The 18,036-nt window shown below is 45.8% G+C and overlaps 4 protein-coding genes and 1 long non-coding RNA gene across 5 annotated transcripts; 2 read left to right on the top strand and 3 right to left on the bottom strand.

The window, feature by feature from the left end:
* The first annotated feature begins 158 nt into the window (after positions 1-158).
* LOC120704219 lies at positions 159-694 on the top strand. Its single transcript, XR_005687503.1, has 2 exons — positions 159-357; positions 524-694. It is a non-coding gene; the product is annotated as an uncharacterized LOC120704219 (long non-coding RNA).
* A 181-nt stretch (positions 695-875) lies between these two features.
* On the top strand, positions 876-1,244 carry LOC120702267 (N-alpha-acetyltransferase 38-A, NatC auxiliary subunit-like). Its single transcript, XM_039985988.1, has one exon. The coding sequence runs from the start codon at positions 876-878 to the stop codon at positions 1,242-1,244; it is 369 nt and encodes a 122-aa protein (XP_039841922.1).
* Positions 1,245-1,812: 568 nt separating this feature from the next.
* Positions 1,813-7,634, bottom strand: LOC120704215 (geranylgeranyl transferase type-2 subunit alpha 1-like). Its single transcript, XM_039988523.1, has 8 exons — positions 7,371-7,634; positions 4,973-5,132; positions 4,660-4,826; positions 4,488-4,592; positions 3,195-3,980; positions 2,927-3,116; positions 2,675-2,852; positions 1,813-2,448 (listed from the first exon to the last, which is right to left on the bottom strand). Exons 1-8 carry the CDS (start codon positions 7,484-7,486, stop codon positions 2,057-2,059), a joined length of 2,094 nt encoding a protein of 697 aa, XP_039844457.1. The 5' UTR covers positions 7,487-7,634; the 3' UTR covers positions 1,813-2,056.
* A 265-nt stretch (positions 7,635-7,899) lies between these two features.
* LOC120704217 (probable 3-hydroxyisobutyrate dehydrogenase, mitochondrial) lies at positions 7,900-11,626 on the bottom strand. The gene is made up of 11 exons (XM_039988525.1): positions 11,338-11,626; positions 11,095-11,231; positions 10,787-10,875; positions 10,517-10,631; positions 10,242-10,392; positions 9,971-10,053; positions 9,761-9,856; positions 9,534-9,676; positions 9,255-9,339; positions 8,319-8,398; positions 7,900-8,213 (listed from the first exon to the last, which is right to left on the bottom strand). Exons 2-11 carry the CDS (start codon positions 11,191-11,193, stop codon positions 8,126-8,128), a joined length of 1,029 nt encoding a protein of 342 aa, XP_039844459.1. The 5' UTR covers positions 11,194-11,231; positions 11,338-11,626; the 3' UTR covers positions 7,900-8,125.
* Positions 11,627-11,869: 243 nt separating this feature from the next.
* On the bottom strand, positions 11,870-16,299 carry LOC120704216. The gene is made up of 9 exons (XM_039988524.1): positions 16,116-16,299; positions 14,311-14,763; positions 14,004-14,178; positions 13,607-13,901; positions 13,377-13,449; positions 13,186-13,276; positions 12,831-12,910; positions 12,504-12,751; positions 11,870-12,376 (listed from the first exon to the last, which is right to left on the bottom strand). Exons 1-8 carry the CDS (start codon positions 16,158-16,160, stop codon positions 12,512-12,514), a joined length of 1,452 nt encoding a protein of 483 aa, XP_039844458.1. The 5' UTR covers positions 16,161-16,299; the 3' UTR covers positions 11,870-12,376; positions 12,504-12,511.
* Between the last annotated feature and the right edge of the window lie 1,737 nt (positions 16,300-18,036).

Here is an 18,036-nt window from a genome sequence, read left to right as displayed (position 1 = left end):
GTGGAATATCGTGGTCTAAAAGAGAAATTTCAGAAGTTGAATTCAAATTCGTGAGCTTTTCAAAATTTAACTTCCTAATTTACGTGTTAATGACTCAGATTGAACCCACGTGACATTGCGACATATAAGTGACATCTCATGATCTCAAGCTCAGATCGACGTCGGGCTCGCTCGAGCTGGGCTCATTACAGCCCCTCCCGCTCAGACTCGGGGCCTCATTTTCATCTCCGCCCTTTTCCCTTCTCTCGGACCCTCGCCTCCCTTGCTCTTCCTTCCCTGGCGGCGACGACTGGGCGAGCGGCGGCGTCATCTGTCACGTCTTCGCTCAGCCCTTTGCCGGCGACGAGCATCCTCCAGGTATGCCCGCCCCTTCTCTTTCCTTCTCCTGTGCGAGACGGGGCACCCCAAACCCTAAACAATTTGTATTCGGATCTGAATCCGGTTACAATACACTACCTACAAACTTCGACTTCGTTTCAAAAAATTTATCGGGTGTAGTAATGAAGAATCACCCTTTTTTTAGGGAAAAAAAAAGGTTCGAGTGATTCTAGGTGGCCAGTCTAGTTCGCCACGCTAATTCAACCGAGGAAAAGTAGAAAATTTCTTGCCTTTACTGAAAATTCTTGATCCGGCGTCGATGTGTGGTGTGATTTTGATTACTTACAGTTTTAAAACCTTATGTGCCATTTTAAATCCATCAGGATGCTTGAAGTGAAACCGGCATGAACTCTTGTTCAGCAGTGCTGCGAACCTGAATCGAGCAATTTTCCTTGCCTCTTATAGTCGTAACAGCTGTCAATTTTCCCATTCAGCAATTACCTTTCTTTTTGATCTGTTATCTGCCGCTGATTATGGATTGCTTCTCTAGTAGTACGATGGAAGGATCATTGGTGTCATCTCAAGCTATCCCAGTTTCTGAAGATGATTATTGCAACAGCTCCAGTGCACCTGCTGATGCTGCTGGCAGCAGCTCACCAGCTGTTGCCAAACTCCGGAAGCTGCTGTTCAGGCGAATGCTGATTGGTGTGAATGATGGCCGCTACTTCCTCGGGTTGTTCCACTGCATCGATAAGCAAGGGAACATAATCCTCCAGGATGCCGTGGAGTACCGCAGTGCCCGCCATTCTTCACCTCCGACAGAGCAGCGGTGCCTGGGGCTCATCTTGATCCCTGCCGCTTGCCGCTCGTCATGCCAGGTCGATTGCTCTATTGAAGAGAAGATGTCGCTTCTGTGTTTAGAGTGAATGGTGCTTCTGAAGATGTTATGCTTTCCGGCCTACTGAGCATAGATGAACGCTTTGTACAAAGTTCTTATGTCTTGCTGAGACTTAATGTGCAACCAATTCTGTAATCTGAGAGAGGCCCTGCATGTTCTTGTTGTATTAGCTGACATCCTCGAAGAAATTTGGCCTTAATATTTTTTAAGAATTGTTAATTTTGAAACTTTTAGGGTCATTTTGGATTTTCGAGGTATTGAATGATCAGATGCAGGTGGGAAGTATACACGAACATCTCTACTATGATGGAGAGTCAATGGAACAATCTGTAGTTACTTTCAGAGTTACAGCTATCATAAAAAAAACCAAAGAGCGCATATTAACAGAAATTACAAATTGATGTACTAGTGAACCCTGGGCCTGCAATGGTAGAAGCAAGAGCCTCTGACAGGGTCTTCTTTTTAAAAAGAGAAGGGTGCAAATCAATTACATTCAAACTCCCAAAGCTTAAGTACAACAGCATTGATGGATAACCCTCAGCCAAGGAGCAACCTCAATGATACAAAATGTGAATAGTAGCAGTGCAGCAATGTTCTGTTTCAAACTAACATATCTGAATCATTCAACTTTCATTGAAACATTTCTTTTTCATTGTATGATCTATGACAGTTCATTCCTGAAAAATCAGAACTCTGTAACACCATGTTTGGGTCTCAGATTTGCTTAAATAAATATAGCAGTACATATGGAGCAAATCAATGCCTGTTACCAAAAATTAGTTTACAGCATGAACTTTGATGCTATCCAAGTTTGCACAACTCTCAAGTAAAAGCCATCAATTAATTGGCACACTCGCCATTGAGCCATTTTAGAGAAGGAATGAGCATCGTGACAAGAGTTCTGAAGTCCTCCTTGCTTGCTACTGCATTTCCTTTGATATCAAGCTGAGCCAACTTCAGAGATTCGAAGAACAGTATGGCGTCCCAGTATTCCTCCACATTGATACTTTTCTTCCGGCACTCTTCAAAAGCTTCACATGCTTCAACTTTGTGTGAGAAAGGAGATGAACATATATACCGAGTTGTGTCAATTGAGTGAGCTCCAATCTCGTTGAAAGATAAATCCAGTACTTTCAAAGAAATTATCTTCGTAAGGGGTTCAAGTGCTGTGAAACTACTGATCTGGTTGTTGCTGATGTTCAAGGACACAAGCTGCTGCAAAGCCTCCAAACCTTAAATAAAAGAACAAAAAGTTAGCATTTTTAAGCCATTGCTCCGTAAACCTAATCAAGCATTAGCCAATGACTAAGCAAATTATCAAAGCAAGTAGTTTAATATAGCTCTCAGTTCTGCAATTGCAGTTGAGAAGCAAATTTGCAGGCCTTGGTACACTGATATCAATAATGATTTTTTTTTCTTTTGAAGTAGACATAAGAGTTAGGTTGGTTAAATGCTAACCTTCAACTGATCTAAGACTGTTATGGCTTAGGTCCAGAACTTGAACCCATATCAGGCGTTCAGCAAATCCAATGCACGTTAAAGACAATGAGCAAAGTTGCACATGATTCAGCGGAACCAAATTTGGTTCAACCTTAACTGAACAGTGCTTCATGAAAGTCTCCGTGTCACAACTTAACTGCATGCAAAAGTAAAGTTAGACAACAACACATTATCCCTTAGCAAAGTTTCTTCAAAAATTATTTATGCTACCTTATCCATTAGTACTAAGCTCCGTTCATCCTCATAGTACCATTTATGAGATGGATCCAGGCGAATTAAGTCACTGAAGTACCCCATCGCCTCTTCACAGTATCTCTTCCTTTCAATGAGAGATCTTCCACGGGACTTTATTGCAGCACAAGCAAGCAACAGCCGGGCTAATGTCAACTTCACAAACTTGCTGGAAAAGCAAGTAGGTTATGAGAATGGCTGTTATATTTATGAAAAAAAAAGCTTTAGAACGAATTTAGAGTCTAACCTATTATCATCAGGTAATTCTCTGAAAAGGTCTATTTCCTCAGATAGTCTTTCAAAATGCCAATTTGAATCCTCTTCGACCAAGGCACTAGTGATCTTTAGCAGATCAAAAGGCATAGACTCACGATTTTCATGAGGCTGGAATGAATCTGAGCGATTCCAGGCGACTGGCTTATCAAACAGATCTATATCCTGGGCTTCGTCGCTGATCAATTCAATAGCAAATGTCAAATGCACAGGACAATTGTAGGTAGAGCCACTTCTAGACACAATGTCATCTGAGCAGGGTATGCTCACGTCAACAGAATATTGCTGTGAACTGCTACATTCATTTGCAATTTGAAGATACGTGGCCCAACAGTTAGAATAACCAGAATCTGTCACTGAAAGGGCCCTCCAGCGAATATCCTTACCAAACTCCAAATCAGATTTTAACTTCACACTTGATTGATTTAATCCTTTGACAGGCTCATTAAAATAGAGAACGATGGGTACAGTCCTTTCCTTCAGTGAGTGACACCAGATGGATGATAGTGTGCTCTTCTCAACCTTTTCCTTGACCAGAGAGGAACTGAGCTTTGCACCATTAAAAGGCCATGAAGCAATCAGCTGTGGATTATCTGGAGTAGATGTTTGAGCTAAAAGCCAGAGGTGGTAGAACCATCCGCTTTGATCACTTGGATCCGTGAAAAGAGCTTGAGTGACAAGTTCAAACTCCTCAGTAAAAATCTTCTGCTTTGATTCGAAACCTTTGCTCTGTTGGATTAGTAGATTGGACAGAAGTATACTGAAAAAAAGTTGAATTAGAATGACATTGCAGAAAACATATAATTAAAATATAACTACAAAAACTGCAAGTAAAAATAATATGAGAAACAAATAGGACAAAGGTCAAAGCAATCAAATGTCACAGGGAGTAAGCACATCTTCAGGGTATCAATTTTCACTAAGAATTATAAGAAACTAAGCACATCTCCATTTGCTGTTTAACATGTTATGCACTCAGATTGCATTATAGTGTCGGCTCAGTTGCCCAGTAACTTGTGCTTAGTCCACAACAGCCAAAAGAAGCTTAAGCTGGAGCACCTTACATTTTTCACTGAATTGGATGTTATTAGTTAGATTTGTTTCATGACCCAAACACTGATACTAGATATAAGTTTAGAATAACTTCTAGCATCACCACATGAACATGTAAAAATTCTGAGAAAGCATTTAGAAAGACCATCCATGATTGAATTACAATTGTATGACTAACATTTAGAAAGAATGACCATAAATAGCAATTGTATACCTACGATTGTGCCATGCTGAGTAATTACTGAAGTTGTCGCTGATCTTATCCATAGTGTACTTAAGCTCTTCCTCATCTGGCACTGCCATGAACCTTGCAAGGAACCTGATCAAGGGGGTGAATGAGCTCAAGTAGATGATGTTAACCTTACTCGTGAACAACAGAGACATACCTTCGGTAATTCCATCCATGGAAATTCCTGGCATCTACCTTTAATAGTTTATCCAAGAGGCCAAATTCACGTTTGGAATCCACTGGGGCTAGCTTTTGGTTTAGCAACCACTTCCGGTGATACCAAGCCCCATAGGACTTTGGGTTCTGCCTTAAAGCAACCTCAACCTTCAAAATTCGACATTTGAGTGTCATTCAAGCAGTCAACTACATGGTCACTTGAAATGACTAAAGCATAAAAAACACAAGAGAATTTGTATTTCTTTCTCTGTACTCGGATTCATTGACGAGTGTTGATAGGTCAGGGAACTCACCACTCTGAGCTCATCGTCGACGGCAGACCTGATGGCCTCTGGGTCAGAAAGCTCCTTGATATTGTGCTGGAATGCAAGCTTCCGGTAGTTCCATGCAGTGTAGGCCTCTGGATTTATCTCGAGCAGCTTGAAGCTCAACCCAATTGCCTCTTTGGTGTACCTACAGGCCACAGCCATTGTTCAAAGGGAAAATTGGTTCCATAGCACCCAAAGATCACAAGAATCGGATAATACCACTGAAAGAACTCCGTTCCGTGAAATAGCACTGAAAGATGCGGACGTTAACCGGAAATAACATTTCGTTAAGTATCGTCAAGTTTGGAGCTAACGGTGTGAAGCCCGTTCACCTCCATGCGCACAGCGCACAAGCCGGCGCTCATGCATACGGCCGACGCTCACGCGCTCAGGCGGAGCTCACGCGTGCGGCCAGCCCGACTGCCCGAGCCACGCCACCCCTCATCCCTCTCCTCCGTGCAGCGCCCCGACGGAGTGGCGGCGGTGGCACGCAGCAGCTGCACAGTTGAGCTGAGCAGCGCCCCGACGGAGTGCAGCTGCGCGCCGCAGAGGCAGCGGTGGGGATTTGCCTTCGCTGCCGTTGATGCTTCGCCTGTTGATTGGTGCTGCCACCTTGCTGCCCTGCTGTAGGCTGTAGCACGCACAGCCACGACCGCAAACCTGGGAAACGAGCCGCCGCAACGCAAACACAGCCCGCAGGCACACTTCAGCGGCAGCCTGTGTTAGAAATCTAAGCTTGACATTGGCATGGTTAGAACTTGCGTGCGTGAGTTGTGTGTGTGCAGCTCAGTGTGTGCGCCATGGGCGCGGGCGTGTCGCGGCCGGCGAGCACGAGATGGCTCGGGTCGGTGCGGGCGACGCGAGAGGTCGAGCTAGCGCGTGTAGGATGACTCGGTCGAGGTCGTTGGAGTGGTGGCGGGGAGTGCGCTAGGCCGTTGGGCGCGTGTGCGGGTCGCGTGGGCGGAGCGCGTCGCCCGTGCGTGACGCACAGCGCACGGCGCGCGCGGCGCGCGCGGCCATGGCGGAACTACCGGGCGTGGAGGAGAGCCCACGCGGCTATAAGAGACGCCATCCCCTCCTGTGTAAACTTGGCCCGGTCTAGTTGAATAACGAGAGCCAACATACAGGCGAGATTGAGCTCGCCGGGGCGTTCCTCGCCATCCTTACTGTTCATCTTCCACCTCCCGCCGTCACGTGTTCTAGCGTGTGTGAGCGACGGCCGGTGTTCGTGAGAGAGCGAGGGCGTACGAGAGGAAGCTAGGGGCCCGACGGCCTGCAAGGCTGCAACTCTGAAGTCTGAAGTCTGAACCACCCAAAGCTGATTTAGTACATACACAGAAGAACACATCCGCGAAGAAGGTCGGCAGCAGCGTATCCGACGGCGCCGCGTGCCCTTCCTCTTTGCGGATGCCGCCGTCACGCACATCTCCTCTGCTCCGTCGACGCTGCGGCCGGCGGTCCTCACCTCAGCCTTCCTCTCGCATCCACACTCCGGGCTCGTCATGCCAATTTCGCCTCCCGCGCAGCGCCGTGGACTCCGCGGTCCTCACCTCAGCGGCCTCAGCCTTCCTCGCATGCGCGCTCCGTGCTCGTCATGCCCCGCCCACCTGCGCGGCCATGGCCCTCGTCGCCGACGCCGCGCTGTCTGGAAAGGACGCTCGGGGATGCCGTAGCGGCCTGCTCCAAGGGAGGAAGACGGGCGGTGTCTCCTTGGCTGACATGTAAGCCTAGATGGAAAGCGTTCACGGCGTGAGACACCCACCGGACAGAATGCTATTTGAAGGTGACGGATGCATCTTTTTCGGTGGTATTTCACGTGAGGAGGTTCTTTGGGTGGTATTTTCCGATTTTTGTGATCTTTGAGTGCTACGGAACCAATTTTCCCTTGTTCAAATAAGTCAAAAGTGTGTTATTAAGCACCCAATTGCCTCTTTGGTGTACCTACAGTCCACACCCAATTGCCTCTTTTAAAGGCTGAATTCTGGATCTTTTGGTGCGTTTGCTACAATGACGATAATAAGGCAACAAAGTTGAAACTGCAACAGAGACGCGATAATCCAATCTCTCCTTTGTTTTCTACGGCTGATTAAGCAACGGATAGTTTGCTATGATACGAATCAGGGCAGGAAATGAAAACATCCCAACCAAACAATAATGCAACCCTGGGTCACCACGCTTCAAGAAAGAAGCAGCATGAACAAGAACAAAGAAGTAAAAGTTGCATCTTTCCTCGAAGGGAACAATCGCCAGGCCAGGAAAGCTAATTGAAGCTCTATCTATCATACTAGCCCCACAAAGTCGCTAGAAGCGACCGGTGCTAGACGGAGCAAGGATAGGGAGGGAGGGACCGAGGGAGGAGGGTGTAGCGCTGGCGGCGGCTTACGTGCGGGAGTGGTGGTTCTGCAGGACCTGGGCCTGGAGGTCCCGGAGTTTGGCGGCTTTCGCTGACGCCGCCGCCTCGTCCTCCGGCTTGGCTGGGCGCCGGGGCCGGCCGTGCATCGCCTCCTCCCTCCGTCGCCGGCGTCAAGTTGAAGAGGGGGCTTGGATCTCGCGGACGGGAGCGCGGCGGGTCACGCTTCCAGGTAGGCCCCCTTGCTTTTCTCCTGGGGCCTAGTTGCAGCAGTGGTAGCCTAGTGCTCGTGTAGTCGTCTTGTCTGTATTGGGTTACTTGGCTTGCCTTTTGGCAGGCTGGGTTCAGAACCGTCCGCACCCCGCGCTCCCGGCGACCGCCGCTGCCATCGCCGCCTCGCTCAGCACTCCTCTCCTCACCTCGACGGCGACTACTACTCCTACAAGGGACCCGGGCACAGGTCTGACCGACATCTGATTACACAATCCTCCTCAGAAACATGCATCTCTATTCCGTTGGTCAGAACAGAAACGAAATTTCGGTTCAAAAAACAGAAACGAAATTGCTGAAATCTGGCAGTTCTTGGATCTTGTTAGAGATGGCTCAGAACAGTCTATTGCCGATTGCCGAGAAGCAAACCAACAAACAGTTTACAAAGGGAATTCCTATACAAAGACACCGTGTCTCAGTACAACTTTACAGATTTACACTGGAACCAGTCCAGAAACTTTATTTTTGTTTGATTCACTTGAACACGCGGCAAGTTTGCTAGAGTAACTACAACAAGGTCACTCTTCATCCTTGCCAGCATAGTAATGGCGGAATGCACATGAGAAGTCCTTGAGTTCGCAGCCATCCCCGCAGAGCTTTCGGTAACTACAGAAGCACCAGGTTAGTTGTGCAAGAAAAAGGAAAAGGAACAACATCTGGTGCGAGGTGAGTTATAGACTCATTGCAAAGCAGTGGAAAGAAGTATTTTACATTTCATGTGCCTCAGAGCCCATGGGACATTTGAAGCCGACTCCAGATGCAGAGGCCATGGCCAAATCCAAATCTTTAGCCTGCAGAGGGATGCAGTACATGGACCCAGTTTAATCTGATCAGGGTTTTTTTTACCGGCCGGAACCGGTCCGGAAACCGTGGTAACCGGTCAAACCGAAACCGGCCCAAATTTAAAATTTAAATTTGAATTCAAAAAAATAAAAAAATTTAAAAAATTCCTAAAAATACTTCCAGTTGCGACGAATCTAATGGTGTCAAATTTTTTCAAATATTCGTTCATTTAGTATACTTTGCGGGCATTTTAAGTTAAACAAAAAAAACGTGCATACAAAAGTATACAAATACAATGCAAAACATGTTATACATTGTATTAATGTAAAAGTAGTACAAAAGAAGGTTGGAGGGTTCATTTAGGCTAAAACATGTTATACAAATATTCAAATTTTGAACTAAAGTGGATTTTCCGTCGGTTTTTTTGTTCAACTCCCGGTTCCCACTCAAACCGGACCGGTTTACTGGTCAAACCGGTCGGCTAACCGGTGGAAACCGATTGAACTGCCATCTATAGTTTGAAATTTGAATTTGACCGGTTTTTACTGGTTTCCGGTCAAACCGGACCGGTTTACCGGAACCGGAGGGCGGCGGTTTCGTCGTTCCGGTCGGTAAAAAAACCTTGAATCTGATAAGGTCTTAGTATTTTTAAGGGAAACTCTTCTTTCTTTGGAAGTGTTTCTGAGGGAAACCTTTGAAATGGCAATTTGTCAGAACAAGAGACGAATATGAATCAGTGGTAGGCAAGGAAATGACATATCAGGCACCCCAGCTTGTCCTTAGTTGAATTAACAATCAAACGTGTACCACTTGATGTGCTATAGAAAATTTTGATCAAGCAGGGAATTTACTATCAAAATGTACCATTAGTTTGGAGGTGAAACCACCGTGATAGTTCCTCGATGATGGCACGCCATCCATAACTCCGGGAACTGGGTTATATGTGTCGCTGTTGAAGTCAACAGAAAACAAAACCACGGAAATTCAGATGACGAAACATAAAAGCTGAACTTAGGAAACTAGCTTTTACACTTCACTACACCAAGTAAAACATTGCAGCCACACTTCCAATGCTTGAGGAAGTAATTCCCGTAATCTTTGCAACTAAAAACTGCAATCAGATATGAGAAAAGGAGACAATACCTACTCCAGCAGCGAGCACTTGAGCAATTGAAAATGTCTGTAAGAGTGCTTGCTTTGATCCCAAGATTCTGACCAAGAGCGAAGGCCTCCGAGACCCCAAGCATGCTGATCGCCATTGCCATGTTGTTACAGATCTTTGCAGCCTTAAATTTTCAATATCAAGAGTGAGTTGGAATCATCTGGACATTGATAATTATCAGGCAAGAGTCGGGGTTAACAAAACTTGCCGAGCCATTTCCAGTCCCACCGCAGTAGATTGCCCTTTTCCCCATTGAGAGAAGTAGGGGCTTGGCTGCTAAATATGCTTCCTCTAGACCTCCCACCTATACATCATTGCTTGAAACATAAATAAAAGATCAATTACATCTATCTTATCATAATGGTTTTCTTGTCTGATCAAACAGCTACAAGTCATAATGAAAAGCAAGAAATAATACCATGAAAGTTAGCTTCGCAGCTTCTGCAGCAGGAACACCTCCAGACACCGGAGCATCCAGAATCATTGGGTTTTCAGCGTAGCCTGAAAAGAGAGAAATGGCGCATGTGCGCAACTCAAATTTGATGTTTAGGTAGATTTCTATTGATTGTAGCTGGCAACAGAAATAATTGATATAATTGGTAATCACTTTTGCACATTTAAACTCGAGTATTTAAGTGTTCGACTGACAATATTGATTGTGAATCTAATTTATTATGGTGGAACTTAACCTTTATTTTCTTTTAAATGACATCTTGATATGGCCATCGATATCTTTCTTGATGTTTGCGGATCAACTGTAGATGAATCTATGTACAACCAAGGTCCAAGGTGGCTACCACCGCCAAGCAAGCCATTAGTTCCATTGTATACCTCTAAAACCTGAAGAACATCTGTGAACATTGTAAAATCAACAGTTCCAGGAAACAAAATAATTACTGTGTATATCTGAGAGCATGATTCAAGCAGTGAAATCAAGAATGGGAGTAACATGCAATCGACTTACATGGGAAGAGGAAGGAAGCATGGTAATCACGACATCACTCGACTCTGAAACTTCAAGTGGAGACTGCTTTGTGGGGATTCCATCTTCTGAGAATTTCTTCATCGAATTTTCATTTCTGATATGGCATATTCAGCGATTATTGGACAGGGCCGTTCCATTAGACTAAACATAAGAGTTTTTTTTTTCATCGCTGAGCAAACAAATTTTGAACAAGAAAATCAATGAATTCTATCTATGATCACGAACATGTAAGAATAGGCAGGGACTTACATATCATGAACAGTCACTTTATATCCAGCCGTAATCAGGTTCCTTGCCATATGGGATCCCATATTCCCGAGTCCTATGAATCCTACATTCTGAAAAAGCACCAGCAAGGCAGCAACTCATGAAAACCAATATCCCAGCCGTGGACAGGGTGCGCTGAGGGGGAAAAAATGTCAAAGCACCTTCCCTATTTTAATTAAGTTCTGGTAGACGTTCAAATCAAGTCGATAATAGTGTGTGTGCTGTCATACGAAGCCAACCAGGCATCACAGCAGAAAGACCAGAAGAGGTGAGGGTAGAACGTTGAGCACCTCCAGCTGAGACGGAATCGCAGCAGAAGAGAAGCCCCGGAAGCAACTCCGACCCCATCTCTGCACCTTGCAACCGACTCTCCATCCGAACCCCGCCATGTCTTCCGCAAGACCGCAGGAGAAGAATCCGCAATTAACTGACAGAGATTAAGGAGGGAGAGAAAACATGAACTTAATTGTTCGCACCAAGAACAAATCTTGTTGGCTCTTAGACCAATCTAGCCAAAACTTAGGGTTCCTTACCAGGAAAAGGATTCGCTCAGTGCCAAGTCTGGATGAATTCTCCGGCCGGCGTGCTTCGGTGGAGAGAAGCTAAAGTGGGAGGTTCGGCGATGCGGGCCTGGCGCCGGCGAAGAAGAGGAAAGATGGAAATGATGAGTGTGACCGATGCTTGTCTTTGTTCGCTCTAACCAAATCCACTCATGATTGTAGGGATTTTCTTGAAATCTTTAGCAGCATGCGTAGCCCACTATAACACGCAACTAGGAAGCTCTATGAAATCTCCCTTCTCGCTCTGTTTTTGTTTGTTTGTTCATTTGCTTGCTTGCTATGCCAAGTTTTGTCTAATCTTAATCCAGAAAACTCATGGCATCGAAGAAAATAATTGGACAATTTGATCCTGAAAATCTGAAATTTGGATATAGCTAATCAAACTATATAGAGTTTAGCTGCATTGGTCCCTCTGTTTGCGGGTCTGCAAAATTCCTGCATGTAGCTAGTTAATGCCTTTTTGAACCTGCATTACCATAACCTATTCTCATACATGAGAAGAACCTGAGGAACAAACATCACCTCCATATTTCATTCAACCTCTGGCATTGGATACAATTCCGGTTCACAGCTAATACAACTGTATGACAATACACAATCTGAATATTTTTCACGCGCTGACTAGGAGCCCTCAGTACGGGGAAACTAAAATTCATTTTTGTATATCTATATTTGGGGGGGGGGGGGGGGTAAATTCACAACTGCAAGCAGCCCTCACTTTAGTGATGTACTTTGTACTATCCGATCTACTAAATTTACAACGAAGAAACCATATCTGATGTCAAACAACCAGACTAGTAGCATGAACATTGCATAGTTGGTTCATCTCTGCGTGTTCTGTAAAGATAGCCGTGACCACTCTTGAGCTCTCCATGTGGCCATTTAGCCTCACATGCTGTCTCCGTGAAGATACTTTTTTTCAGGTTTCTGCTCTTGTAAATGCGGTACACAAGTCCAATATACCTCCTGTACAGATAAAATAAACAACTACACACCCGTAACACTTTGTAATCTGCAGAAGACAACAGCAAGATAAGAGGTGAACATATTAGCTTTTAAGTACATAGTAAGTTTTAACACTATTCAAGGGAGATGGGGGGAGAACGATAGACCCCTACTTGAATTTGCTGTTGACCTACCTGAATCATCAAACAGCATTGTTCCCAGAATTGGGATCATGCCCTTGCCGCCTGTCACCTCTATCATCATTTGCACCATTACTACCAGATTCTGGATGCTGCGCAGCATTGACAGCCTGCTGGGCTAAACGCTGATTCCTCCTAGCTCTCCACCTCAAATACTCTACTAGCAGAGAGTTTGTACTAATAGCAATCCCAAACCCAGTGAATGAGGAGAGTAGGACTGCAAGGACTGCATTCACTTTCAGCTGCAAGTGATATGATAATAATCAGCACAGCACAAACATTTATCCGCATCAAATTTCATGAAAGAGAAGAGTTCCATACCACGTTGTAGAAGATATGAGCAAACAGGATGACAATAGCAAACTGGAATGAAGCATAGGCCCATAGATAGCTCTTTGACACTGTAGGAGCAAATAAAAGATTGGTTTTAGTAGTGGCAAGAAGAAAACATCACCATATAACAAAAAGGCATCCCTAAGAAAATAGGAACAGTTTCGGGGGCTTTTTTGCGCAGATACTGAAATCAAGTAAATTCCACTAATTACTTTGCACCACGGTTACAGATCAGGGTGGGCAAAGTGAACTACGGCACTTTAGATCTCCAACCTATCACTAAAGACTGAAAGGCAATCAATTTTCTCTATAAATGGAGAGATATAAGAGTATAATTAATTACCCATAGTCGATGCTATCATAGAAGAAAGGAGGCCCAACACACATGAGAAAGGCAATGAAATTGCCAGTGCACGTGACTGCAAATCCGTAACCTGTTCAAATAAAAGTCACTGTTACAAAATTGAAACCAAAAGAGAAGTGCAGTTGAACATTCAGAAGCACCAGTAAATGAAGAAAGCAAGGGACACAAACCAGAAGTTGTTCCAAGAAACAGAAGTACGCAAGCATGCTAACCATCACCAGAATTGGAATGTCCTGCCAAAATCTGTTAGAAAGTGAAGTCACAATGTCAGATAATGCTCAACATGCAAAACCAGCGAGAAGTAAAATGAAAACAAGTACAGTTACATCTCCATAGCATGATAGCATGAATCCCTCCCTCAACTATCTTTGCCTTTTTCCTTTGGACAAAAACCCTTTACCTGTATTGTTGAGCTGCTCTCTGCTGAGCAGCATTCGCTATCCGTCTGTTTGCAGTTTGAGTTGGTATCCTCAATAAAGTCACAGGAAGATTCTGAACTTCTTGTTTGCAGACATCACATATCTTGTTTCCCTTGATGCTAAACCATTTGACAGCACAATCTTGGTGTGCAAGGGCAAGTTCTCCTTTGCAGCTGCACTCCATTTTAAGTGTTTCCCCTCCTTCATTGAGTTCAACAAAACAAATTCTGCAGACTGCCTCTTCTTGAGGAATATCTTCGCCTCCATCTTCAGGGACTGTCAGGAAATCAACAATGCACTTCAATGAGCACATGGTGCTTTGTAAAAAAAGATTCAAATTATGAAAGTATAAGAGTAGATGATTGTAAGAGTATATACCATCAACAGTTTCTTCAATGACATCGTTCGATGTCGTTGTATCGACTGGAACAGGTCGTGGGGTTGTTGGAATCACACGGATGACACCTAATGAATCTGCTCTTCTCAAACTTCTGTTTTTGCGATTTCCTGGGACTGAAAGCGAACGCCTGATTTTTGCTTCGACTTCTTGATTCTGCTAGCAGCATGAAGCATATTTTAAAAAACAAAATCTTAATATTCAACATTTTAAACTGGTTCAATGTGAAAGGGTATTATCTAGGATTTATATGGGCACATATTTTGCAGAACAAATATGTATACTTACAGATGTAGTTGGCAGGCTCTCTAATTGATTTGCTGGAGAAGAAACCTTGTCATTAGTTCCAACAGGCGTGACTGGCAGAGAGTGTGTCCGTTTTGCTGATAAAGAGGTGATAACCTTTCTAAAAGAAAACGATCTCGCTGTACTTGGGTTATCCTGCTGGCCTTCAGATGGTGTCCCAGGATTCAGAAGGATCACCCGGTCACCGTCATGGGCTGAACTCCTTGCCCTGAAACTGTGCTGAGGCATGATGTTCTTGATAGATGATTTTGTTCTTGTTGAATTAGGTCTTGGTGGCAAACCAGCTCTTGTTGAACTGGGGCTGGAGGAAATATTAATTCTTGTCGAAGTAGGTATACTGGTATCCAAGGTCCTGGCTGGTATCTGCAACGAAAGGTTTGGCCTTCGCGAATTAAGGCCAGGTGTAGCTTGGGCACTGCCATCCTGATCCGGTGCCTACACAGTCATGCAGACAATACAGTAAGCAACCATGGTCAAATAACTTAATCAAGCTTGGTAGACAAATGAACTGAAAAGAAGAAAGAGCCCCCATTGCTTCCATAAAAGGGGGAAAGAACATATAATTATTCATGACGCCTTGACAAGCTCATGAGACTCATCTTATTCTGAACTATAAACACATGGAGGAGTGACAACATCAGACCGCTCCCCTCCTCCCAGTCTAAATTTAATCCACACACTTGCAGAAGAACAGAAACTCAAAAGGGATGTAACTGAAACATAATAATGGCCCTGTTTGGATACACTAACACTGTTAGATGTTAGTGTTAGTTTCTAACACAGAACTAACATTAACACTTGAGGTGTTTGGATGCTAGTGTTAGTTTGCCAATAAAAACATTTTTCCAATCATTTGACTCATTTAACTCTCCTCTTTTCTGTGGACCCCACCAAAACTAACACAAAAAAACACCTCTTGGAGCTGCTAGTTTTTTTTGGGGGGGTGTTAGTTACATCTAAAACAAACTAACACACATGTTTGGATATTTAGATGTTAGTTTATCCTGATCTCACACAAACTAACACTAACATAGGGTATCCAAACAGGGCCAATGACGATCTCTATTGGCTTTCCTGGTTCTAATTTTCTGACTGCAGCACAATCACATGGACAGATCATAACATGTGAAATGCTAGTTTCTTGGAGGTGTAATCGAGATAACTCAGGTGTGTGAGATGATGAATCTGGTATTCCGTTCGTCATAAGAGGGTTCAACTAAATATGCACGCAATTCAATTCTCCAACCACACGTGACGGCATAATCACAGAGTTGCCTGGAAATATAGCTAGCTCATTCAGCACAGCAGTTTCGTCATAAAGGGGAGCGCACCTAAAACTAGAAACTAGTCCAATTTTGGCCCGTGTGACAAGGTGACAAGTACACGGCAGCCAGGTTAGGCAAAAAAGAGAAAATCAGTGACAACCGAGGGAAAACTGCCTGATGAGGCAAAGCAGGAAAGATTCGATCTTCCGGTCCTAATCTAGTTTGCCGAAAAGAAAGAAGAAAAAAAAACTGGAAGTGAAGCGCAAAGAGCATAACAAAGATTCGCCCAGCTCGCCACAATAATTCAGCTACAAAGCTCGTATCTTTTGAGTGGTAGCAGAAAAATTAAAAAATAAGCTCCATTACGGAACAAAGGAGGAGTAGAAGATATTAATGGGTTCCGCACAATCGCCTCGCGGGCAGTAAGAAATTAGCAGAGCACGAACCAGAACTATGCTAGAAATGGAGATAGAAGAAGGATCTCAGGGGAGGAGGGCAAATCTCGGCAGGGGGGAATCTCACCGCGCGATCGGCGGGCTCCGGGGACGGCCCCTCGGCGTTGTCCATGTAGGAATCGATGAGTTCGAGGGAGAGCCGGCAGAATTGAGGGAGAGAGGTGTGGGAGGAGGAGGAGGAAGAGGGAGGGCAAGTGGTGTGGGGACTGGTGGAGTTCTTGTTGGGGCGGCTCCGTAGCAGCGGCCGCGGGCAGGAGGGAGCCAGGGAGGGGTGCTTTTGCTAACGCCTTTCTTGCATTTTGCCCCCCAGGTTTACGATTTATCGCGTCTTGACGTGTACCAAGATGTGAACAAATGCTTGGACGATGCACATATACACCGTACACATGTTGAAGAAACCGATCATACCTGAGCCTGAGGATCATAACAAGTCATGTAATGTGTGTATTTCTTAGTACTATATAAGATACCGGACTTAACATTTGCATTAATTTGTGTCGTTTTTCATAAATGTAATCACCAGTAAATAAGTTTTTTTTAAGAAGGAAATATCTTTTTCAGGCAGGCGCATAAAATAAAAATGTGATGATTGGTTAACGGTCAGTGCTGGACATAGACGGAAGACGGGTTTGTAACTCGCAATATTTCCATCAAGGATTGTGCGATTACGACCGTGAGTAATGAGTGACTCAAGAGAAAGACATTGCAAGAGGTTGTCTATCAATTCGCCCGAAGATCACTTGACAATGTGTAAAATCGTTCTGTCCTGGACACAACATCAGCGCAGCACTAATTAATTTTGGTGCATTTGGCAGACCTACTGCTGGATTAACAGAGAATCAGCTCTAGAGCTCTGCCAAATAACTTTTCAGATAAAAGTGATTCCGTGAAATGAATAAAAGGCTCTGAGCTGTAAAAAAATAGTTTCTCATGATTTCTATGAAGTGATTCTTCATTCTGATTTTAAAAATTCATGCTAGAGAATAATAAAATCATTTTGAGCCACAGAACACCATATCTCTAAATCAGAATGATGCAGCTCTATAGATGTCTATGCAGCCCGTAGCCCGGCAGCCCCCCGAAAGCACGTTTTTTGGGCCCGGTCCAAGCCCGGCACGGCCTGGTGGCCTCTGTGCCTGTGCTGGCCCGGCCCGGTGGGGCGTGCCGGGCCTAGGCCGCCACTCCCGCCCGCCGGGCGGCACGGCACGGCCCGGTAAAAAATAATAGGCCCGTTAAGGGCCCGGTCTCCCCTCCCCACCCGGCCTCCCTGGAGTATAAAACAAAGAAAACCCTAGCCCCAAAGAACATCCGCCTCCTCTGCTCGGTCAAGTGCCGCTACTGCCTCCCTCCGTCTTCCTCTGTGGCCACGACTTGCGGCGCTCCCCACCCCTCGCCACCAGCCGGTGCAGCGGCACTCGCCCCGCCCCTCCCGCTCCTGGTGCCGGCGCTCGCCCCGCCCCTGCCGCCAGCCCCTGCTCGCCCCGCCTGTCCCCGTCGCCGTCGCTCACCGGCTCACCGCGCCCCTCGCCACCAGCCTTCACTTGGCCCGCTCCTCCCCACCGGCCGCCGCTCGCGACCCCTTGCCGCCGGCTGCTGCTCGTCCCAGCGGGCGAAGATGGCGGGAGGCGCGCGGATGGTGCCGGTGTGCGCGGCAGATTTGGGAGGCGGGTAGCACCACAGCAGGCGCTCGCTGCAGCGGGACTGCGGGAGACGCGGGCGGCGGCCAGCAGCCCAGCCCAGCCCATCGCAGCCAGCGGCAGCGTTTTTTTAGTTTTTGGGCTTCAAGCGGCCCGATTTGTGTTGTAGTGCCGGGCTTTCTCGGGCCGGCCCGGCACGAAATAGGCCCACGAGCCCGTGCCTAGGCCGTCAGGGGAGCCCGTGGGCTAGCACGGCACGGCCCGGTGGGATATTGGGCCGGACTAGGCACGGCCCGGTAAAGAACGAGCCAGGGCAGGCCCGTGCTAGGGCCGGGCCAGGCGGCCCGAATG

The sequence above is a fragment of the Panicum virgatum genome, chromosome 4K, assembly GCF_016808335.1.
Source record: "Panicum virgatum strain AP13 chromosome 4K, P.virgatum_v5, whole genome shotgun sequence".
NCBI lineage: Eukaryota > Viridiplantae > Streptophyta > Magnoliopsida > Poales > Poaceae > Panicum > Panicum virgatum.
This window is presented reverse-complemented; position numbering and strand designations above follow the sequence as displayed.

Coding starts and splice junctions, on each gene's coding strand:
- LOC120704217 (XM_039988525.1), bottom strand. CDS start 11,193: ATGGCGGGGTTCGGATGGAGAGTCGGTTGCAAGGTGCAGAGATGGGGT. Junction 10,876..11,094: donor CGATTCCGTCTCAGCTGGAG/GTGCTCAACGTT, acceptor GTGCTTTTTCAG/AATGTAGGATTCATAGGACT. Junction 8,399..9,254: donor GTTTCACCTCCAAACTAATG/GTACATTTTGAT, acceptor ATCCCTCTGCAG/GCTAAAGATTTGGATTTGGC.
- LOC120702267 (XM_039985988.1), top strand. CDS start 876: ATGGAAGGATCATTGGTGTCATCTCAAGCTATCCCAGTTTCTGAAGAT.
- LOC120704216 (XM_039988524.1), bottom strand. CDS start 16,160: ATGGACAACGCCGAGGGGCCGTCCCCGGAGCCCGCCGATCGCGCG. Junction 13,902..14,003: donor CATTGAAGAAACTGTTGATG/GTATATACTCTT, acceptor ATTTCCTGACAG/TCCCTGAAGATGGAGGCGAA. Junction 12,752..12,830: donor CTCATATCTTCTACAACGTG/GTATGGAACTCT, acceptor TATCACTTGCAG/CTGAAAGTGAATGCAGTCCT.
- LOC120704215 (XM_039988523.1), bottom strand. CDS start 7,486: ATGCACGGCCGGCCCCGGCGCCCAGCCAAGCCGGAGGACGAGGCGGCG. Junction 5,133..7,370: donor CAGAACCACCACTCCCGCAC/GTAAGCCGCCGC, acceptor TGTGGCCTGTAG/GTACACCAAAGAGGCAATTG. Junction 4,827..4,972: donor TCGACGATGAGCTCAGAGTG/GTGAGTTCCCTG, acceptor CGAATTTTGAAG/GTTGAGGTTGCTTTAAGGCA.